At 42.4% G+C, this 8,463-nt stretch overlaps 1 protein-coding gene across 1 annotated transcript; it reads right to left on the bottom strand.

Moving 5' to 3' along the window:
• Positions 1 to 1,196: 1,196 nt before the first annotated feature.
• Positions 1,197 to 6,404, bottom strand: CFAP90 (cilia and flagella associated protein 90). Its single transcript, XM_066626186.1, has 3 exons — positions 6,210 to 6,404; positions 3,664 to 3,780; positions 1,197 to 1,376 (listed from the first exon to the last, which is right to left on the bottom strand). The coding sequence occupies exons 1-3, from the start codon at positions 6,402 to 6,404 to the stop codon at positions 1,197 to 1,199; spliced, it is 492 nt and encodes a 163-aa protein (XP_066482283.1).
• Between the last annotated feature and the right edge of the window lie 2,059 nt (positions 6,405 to 8,463).

Genomic DNA, 8,463 nt, shown 5'->3' with positions numbered 1-8,463 from the left:
AAAGCAGAGGCAGCAACAAAATGACAAGTTAAATGTTGTTCTGCTGCTACCCCCTTGTAAAGGTGGGTGCTGTGGGTCAGGGCTTTCAGCAGTTGGTTAGTCAGGTCTTGGGAAGCTCATGGGTTCTCGGCCAATGCCTGTTCTCTAATATCACCTATAAGAATAGAAATGCTTCCATTCCATTTTCAACCTGAGTTCAGCTCACTCACTGGTAACCTTGTGCTCTACCAGATCTTGGCAGGAATGCAAGCAGAATCAACACAGCTCTTCATATGAAACTGGGTTTATTTACAAAGACAACTTTGGTAGTAATATTCCTCTGTTAATTCAACAATGCAATCTACCAGTGATAAAGCTAAATTGGAAGCCATCTCCAGAGATAGCTCCATCAAGCACCCAGTGCTTCACAGTACATGGTTCGTGGGCTGGGTTTGGTTTTGTGTGTACCAAATTGTGTCTGCTTGACATAAAGTCAAGTTAAATGTCTGTTTTCTATGCCTATTTTTTTCCTTTGCCTTAATGGTTGTATGATGACAGAACAGCTTAAGGAAAAAGCATCATAATTTTATGTACGTAATACACTGTTAGTATTTTGAACACATTGAGACGGAAGTTTGCTTTATAAGTGATGTTAGCATAACAAGACAGTGTTACTTTGAGACATATAAGATATGGTTTTCCAAGACTGAGAGAAAAGACAAGTTGAACCAGGAGTATCAGTTCCTCCTTGATCTTTCACTAGTAATTCATTCATTTAACAAATCAAAGCTAAAACCAACATATTTAGAGACTAAAGAGAAACAACGGTGGCATTTGCAAACATGGCTATTTGGGCAAGTACAGTGTCCTGAACCAAAAGCAGAGCTCATTTTTCATGGAAATAATAGCACAGACTTTCATGAATATTGTCCTTTAATAATCTTAAAACATAATTAAGAGACTAGTGTTTGCTGCTAATTGCCCATGTTGGAATCTAGTCATATAGTTTTGAGCACATTAAAATAAGGCACAGTTATTTTCACTAAAACCCTGCAATGAGTTCATAGAGATAATAGAACTTGCCCTTTGAAATGACCCAAAACAATACTAGCACAGGGGAAGGAGTAGCACCAACTCCTCCCCCCCCCCAAAAAAACCCAGGAATCTCATTGTTCTCTTATCACAGGTATTATCATTCTTATTAAGCAGTGAATGCCTTAGGTTGCTTTCACACTTCTGGAAGATTTTTCTATCAAGCAAGCAATTCCATTTTTCCTGTAGAATTCTGCCTGGATGTGGTTAATGCGCACATGGTCTCGGATCTGCTCTTCCACAGGCTTGTTTATACGTCTCCCATATTCGAAGGATGACAACACAGGCATAGGCCTTGCCTTTTCCTGTGAGAACATTTTTAGATGTTATTCCTCAGTATGACAAGAGAGCCTTAGATAAAGCAGCTAAGGGCCAAAATGAGACCTATTTGGCCCACACTATATATGCTGAGTATCTCCTTTACGTACAATTTAGGCACCCTGACCCATGTTGTGACATCGTTATGTTGTATGCTTTCCCACTCTGTGTCATTAGCTTTTGCCAGTGGAGGTAGAAAACACAGGTATGCCTCCCTAAATGTTGCAGAAAGAGTGGGACAAACTTGATATACTTAGCCCTGTTTTGAATGTAACATCAATTTCCACCCAACACTATATCTTAACAGTAGGTTTTCTTAATAGATCTTTTGTATGCACTAGGCAGAAAGTTGGGGTTATTTAGTCCATCAGCTGATTGCATGGTGGCCACTCAAATACAATAGGAAAAAAGTAATGAACTGTTTGTGTGCAGCTTGCAGGTTGCAACCTGAAGATTTGCTTTTCCCCTTTTAATCCATTGATGAAGCAGATGCTGAAGTGTTCATGTGACTTCTACTGCCAGTTTCTCTCACGTGCACTCTGGCATCACCATTCATCTCCCATCAGCCCTCAAAAACAGAAAAGTAGTAACTGGCTCAGAAAAAAATGGTTTTGTGAACTGGCTCTCTGAAGACTCTTTAAGGGGTGATGAGGGCTCCTCTCTGCTTCAGCTATATTTGGCACAACCATGTTTCTGCAGAAGCCACCTGACAAGAAGGAGAAGCCAGCAGAGACTGGCAGGGCATAAGACCTGTGGGCTACAGGGCCACAGTGGTAGGGCATAGGACCTGTTTAAGTTTGCCCATCATCCACAGGCTGTTGTCCCACAACATGGTCTCAGTGGGGAGGATTCTTAAATCTAGTTGGGGAGTTCTTTATGCAGCTTCCTTCTTGCTACCATACTACCACTTCACTGCAACAGAATAATTTCCTGAATTTTATCCTGTCCTATGTATTTTGTTTGACATTTAAAAATAAATACACATTTTTCTCAAGCTAAATTGTTATTGTTGCATTCGTTTTATAGCACTGTAAGCAAAAGAATATGCTGGCATCCTGCATGGTGTGCATTTTGAGACTCCTTCGGAATGTCTGACAGATGATCAAGGTCACTTTTTAAAATTGCTATCTGAACCAGAACTGAACCCAAATGTTAAAATACTGAGCTAGTTAGGATACTGCTTTGTCTGCTGGCCCTTCCCTGTGCTGTTATGTAACAAGAACTTTGCACATGCTTCCTGACTGAGCAGGAATACAAACTAAGGTCTCCCAAACTCAAATCCACAGTCATGCAGTGAGATCCCCAGCACGTTTACATCCAGTGGCATAGCTAGAGGAGCTTCACCACAGCATGCAAGTGGCCCCTTCACTTTGGAGCCATTCTGGGCAGGGGGAGCAAAACGGAGGCATTTGCCTCTGCTTTGCTCCACTGCCTGGAATGGCTCTGAAAGGAAGGGGCAGGTTGCATGCCGCAGTGAAGCTCCCCCTCTTAGCTACACCACTGTTTACATCCACAGAATTCAGTGGTACTTATGGTACAGAAATCAGTGGTTGCTCCAGTGGCTGCACTGACTGTCCATTCCTTTCCAAGCTCAACTCAAGGTGTTAGTGCTGACCTTTAAAGCCTTGTAGGCATAGGACTGGAATACCTCAAGGACTACCTTCCCCCCATATATTCCTGGACATCCCCTGAGGTCATCAGAGAGGGCCCTTCTCAGGATACCACAGCCATCTGAAAGCAGGGCCTTATCCGTTGTGGCACCACACCTTTGGAACCAGCTGCCAGAAGATCTGAGAGCAGCTTCTTTGGTATACGGTTTCCAGCAGAGTTTGAAGACCCTTGTGTTTTGCCTGGCCTTTGGGAAGGAGGTACTCCTTTGGGACCCCTTAATTTTTATGCTGCTATACATTATTTTTCTGCAGTCTGCTCCTTTCTTGTTGTTTTTTAATTGTTTGTATGGTTTCTATTTTAATATTTTATTCTATTTTAATATTTTTATGATGTATTTATGCTCTGTTGTACACTGCTTTGAGTTTTTAGAAAGCAGTATAAAAATCCTTTAATATTAATTAATTAAATACACACATATATACATACTCACTCACTGGGAAAAGAGCCCTAGTAATTACGCCAGGTTACAATGTTGAAAATGATACCATTGTGCAGGATCCAATATTTTGCTTTGTTGTGGATCAGATAAGATTGAGGAAGGGCCAATATTGTGGTTTTGTCCCGCTGCACAATGCTAATCAAGAAAAGTAGTAGAACAGTTACCTCGTCGTTAAAGTGTAGGCCTTTGCTTTTCGCATGCTCTCTGTCGCACCGGTGGAGTTTTGCATCATAGCCCATCGGTCTCTTAAAGATGCAGTCATACAGGGAAACAATTCCTTCCTGCCTTAAAATAATGGAAGGAAAAACGCAACAAAAGCCCATGCTGTGAACCGACGGCCAAAAGCGATGATAAAATAGCAAGCCCGTCTGAGTCAGGCCTAGTCTGGCACCCTGCTTCTGATTGTAACTGGCCGGATGTTTGCAGGTAGCTATAAGCAGCTATGAAGGCAAGAACTCTTATTCACTTTTTGTGTGTCCTCTGTACATGAGAATTCAGTTCAGCTCTCATAGCAATTGACAAATCTCTCCTACAGCAATGCGTTTAAAAGCATCTAAATAAATGTCTATCACTATTATCTTGTGGATAATTCTATAACTTGATAATGCAATATCTGAACTAGTTTCCTTTTCTGGTCTGAATCTACCAATCACACTGAGTGATTCCGAAATGTTGTTCATGAACAAGTATGCCACTCCTAAAAACTCCCCTTCACCCCCCCCCAAGTCTAGGTACACTGACGATGACCTAGGAATCAATCTGTCACCTCCACTATTCTATTCAAAGCTCAGAATCACGTGTCACACACAGCATTTCCCCTTCAAATGTATATTGAAATCCACAGCTGGCCCAACAGGTTTTGCTGCAGGAAGCAAAGGACAAGATGGTTCACTCTTGTTACATGATCAATATTCTTTTTTTTTTTTTTAATTGGTTTCAGGGCATGCAGGAAACATGCATCTGAACACAATGCCTGTAGAGCTACCATCCAGACCAGGATTATTTACAGGACAGATGGCAAGAGGCCACAGGTCCACAAGCCAGGAAGGCCACACTTTTGATGAAACCATGAAGCCCTCCCCCTTCCAGGTAGTCCAACACTCAAGATGCAAACAGAGTCTTGTTTACTCCTGAAACTGAAACGGCATTTGCACACCTTCAGATGAAGCCCCCTAGCTTCAAATCCTACTGAAGCAGCATTTTTGGTGTCTTGTGACAACTGCCACTTCCTAGGGACTCCTGCGTTTGGGGAAAAAATGTTTGTAAAACACCGGAAAGAGTTCACACATCCAGTGGTCTTCACCAACCCCATGAATAAGGAATATGGTCGTGTTCATTTCATTCATGACCCATGAAAAAGGAATCTAGGAATAAGCCAACAGACCCCCACCTAGTTACTACATCCTCAACTGGATGGAGCAACAAAGGCAGAACCCAGCAGGGGTCCTCAACTAGCAATAATGATTGAGTCATCCCACCTAGAAACCCATAGGATCCTATGAGGAAAAAACCTGTCGGAACCGTTGGCTTTAGAGCCTCGTGTTCTTCGTTCCTCCTTTGCGTGTTATATTCTGCCTCACTGTTGGATTAAGAGCTTTCATGGTTTATCTCTAACCTCATCCCTTGCCTGTAGCTCCCAGTTCTGGTTACAGAGAGCCACTTCCCTGCCACAACATTTAGCTGTGGCCTGAACCTCAAGAAGCTGTCTCCCTCATTCCCACTCATCTCCCCAGTTTTCTTCCTTCCCCTCCGCTTTTCTCACCTCAAGGAATGCAGCATGAGGGCTGTCAACTGACAGACCCATCTCAGGGTAAAAGGCTTGTGAAGGAAAAATGTTAGCCTCTCCTTATAGATTGTATTTCAACTCCTTCATAGTTGTTGCTTTCTACGATTCTTGTGTTGGCAATTCAACCCTACCCAGGATGCCCTTGCAAGGTAATTTAAAAGTTGTTATCATCTGTTCCAGTGCATGAGCAGCAGGGGGCAGCATGAAACCACTCATATTGCAAGTACATGCTGATGTGCAATGAAATTCATATCCGTAGCAGCTAAGCCACAATAAAGGGGCTCTGAAGGCGTCCAATCAATTTATCAGGCAAACATGTTTATTACCTGCTTTGAATAGACTGAACACATGGTTCTAGTCATGAGTTTGCACTTGAATGAGCAGTCCTTTTTCCTTTTCTGTTTGTCATAACATAGACATGTTTTCAAGACAGTAGATGCAAAGCCTCAGATCAGCTTCCAAAAGTGGCTTAATGAGGGCAGCAGGCCAGGCAGAGTGCCTCTCCTGGCAGTTTCTTATTGGCCTTATGCCTCTTGCCTAATACACTAGCAGTGCATGCTATGCATGTTTACTCAGAAGTAAGTCCCACTTTGTTCAGTGAGGCTTACTTTCTGAAAAGTATGCTCAGGATTTGCAGTGTAAAGCACATTCAGCCACCAAATATTGGTGGGGAGGAGAAAAATCAGTCATATAACTACCTTAACATTTTTTTTCAATCTCTCTCCAAAGGATTTGACCCAGAGCTAACTCCATCAGAAAGGTAACAACAGTCCTGGGCATAGAAATGACCCAATGCGTCTGCATTTGCTATCGCCTCTGGAAAGATCCTCCCCCTGTTTTCAGTCTCCCTCCACCATAACATTGGTTCAATGTTGGATTCCCCTTGCCCTCTCTCAAAGTACTCTTCCATCCTTTTGGACGCACCTTGCTCTCTTGGTGAAAATAGCTGAGTTCAGGTGGGTCCTTGCGGCGGGGTGGGATGTAACTGAAGGCTGACTGTGCAGACAGTGGAAGCTGATGGTTTCTTACTAGTTTCTCATTGATGCCTAAAAGGTCATCCTCCTCCTCCTCTTCCTCTTCTTCTGCTCCCAGCGCCTTTCCATTCTGGAGCTCCTGCATTCCCTAGTCAGGCCCAATGTTTTCCTGGGAGGCAGGTTAGCTTGTCTTCAGGTCTCCCACTGTTTCTGTTTTCAGCTTGTGTGTCTGTCGAGTTCTTTGGTTACTAAGAGACGTTCTTTGTCTCCACTGTGATGTCAATCAACATATAAGGGGGATTGGAAGGCTGAGAAAGGCAGCTGCTGGACAAGCAAGACACTTAACTCCTAATGGAGAATCTGGAGAACTACCACATGACACCTGCCAAATAGTACAACGATATATTTATGTGTTTGAATTGGAAGCAAAGGAATATGATCATTTATTGACTCTGATCAGGATTGCTAATGCTGTATTTCAAAATGAATTCACGCGGCAGCCTTTTGTGTGCACCATTGTATAGTTTATGAAATATGAGACATCAGTATCAGTTGTGGTGGACAGACTTCAAAAGGTGGGGATGAAGCTCACAGAGAGTAACTGAGCAGTGTTCAGTTTGGAGAAGGGCAAAAGGTTCCAACACAATAGGGAGAGTATCAGTGCTTTAGAAAGCCAAAAGAGACCTATCTGCCATTATTGATTTATGCCCGTAATGAGACTGATGAGAGGTTTGGATGCGTCTCAGCAGCAGCAAAGAACATGAGCAGGACAGACCATTCTTGATACAATACGATCAGGGCTGTTTGAATTCTGTCTGCCTTGATTGTATTGCACAAAGCACAAGGTACAGCAGCTTCAGAATTTTCGTTCTAAACAAATAGCAAAGCGCGCGCGCGTGCGCGCGCAGACACACACACACACACACGCACTGAGATCCACCTTCAAACAAATGCCTTGTAACAAGGAAAAAAAGCACCAAAATCCAATTTCCTACCTTCGCACTGTTAAATAACAGTCCATTACATTCCATTATTCACCCCATCTAGTGGCTGAATGTAATATAGTGTCTATATACCAATGCATTCTGGGGTGACAATAGAGGATCAAGAAGCCTGGAAGTGAGTCTTTAAAGCTATTTTCTCCACTGTTTTGGTACCCACTGATTTTTTTTATCCACTGGAGGTTTCAGAATGGAACCCCTGTGGATAATGAGACACAACCTGTATGCAGATTTTAAAAGGGGTGACATTTATTCTGTTCCCAGAGTTGGCATTTTCTTGATGCAGAATTTAGGGTGCATGTTGGTGGCCTTGCTATAGTGAGGCTAACTACATATAAGAAAGCAATGTTTCTAACCACAATAGAATCTAAATGAGTTCCTGAACTTTCTCATATTTATCCTTTGCACCCTTGGACACTTCCCTCCCTCCCTCCCTCCCTCCCCTCCTTCAGTGTCAAAATTTAGCTCATAATCTCTTTGGAGCAGAGGTCTTTTTCTTTTGCTTATGCCATGAAGCATTGTGTACATTTATGGTGCAATAACAATAAAAAGCCCAAATTTAAAGACAAAGTACATATAAACTTTTAATGAGTTAATCTTACAAAAGACAATGGCATCAAAACATTGGACACATTTTGTACAAAACTGGTCCTGCACAGCTACAACTTCTTCCGAGAGAAGGCATTCAGCCAAGGCATCCATTTTGTGTCACTGGCTGAGACACACAACAGGCGAACATACCTTCGTTGTAGTAGATGAAGGGACAAAATTAGATATTACAAATTCAGAACTAGAGGGTGTTATTGGGGAGCTACCATACTTTCCATGACTTTCCACGCAGCTCTAGTTTTATTGCCATAGGATTTTTTTTTTGTATTTTTGTTTTCTCTCATAAATTCTCAGTCTTTTCAAGTCTCTGACCTTCCATTTCTTGATCTGTTTAAATTTTTCTTCCTCTTTTTTCTACTTAAAAGAGGTGACAGTGCAAGTTGTGACTTCCCATCCCACAGCACGCACTAACCATCCTGGAACATTAAGACTACTGAGGTCTCTTGATGCTGGGTCTAGACTGTAGATGTTACTACAGCAATATTTCTATATACCAGAAAGTTACACGCATGTTCAGGGGATGGCCCAAAAAGAGTTAAGAAAAATGTGTGATGTTTTTCTTGAAAAATGTGGGACTGCTGACACCCGAGTGTA

This window comes from Tiliqua scincoides, chromosome 4, assembly GCF_035046505.1.
Source record: "Tiliqua scincoides isolate rTilSci1 chromosome 4, rTilSci1.hap2, whole genome shotgun sequence".
NCBI classification, from domain to species: Eukaryota; Metazoa; Chordata; class Lepidosauria; order Squamata; family Scincidae; genus Tiliqua; species Tiliqua scincoides.
Note: the sequence above shows the minus strand (reverse complement) of the source record. Positions and strands in the feature narration are given on the sequence as shown.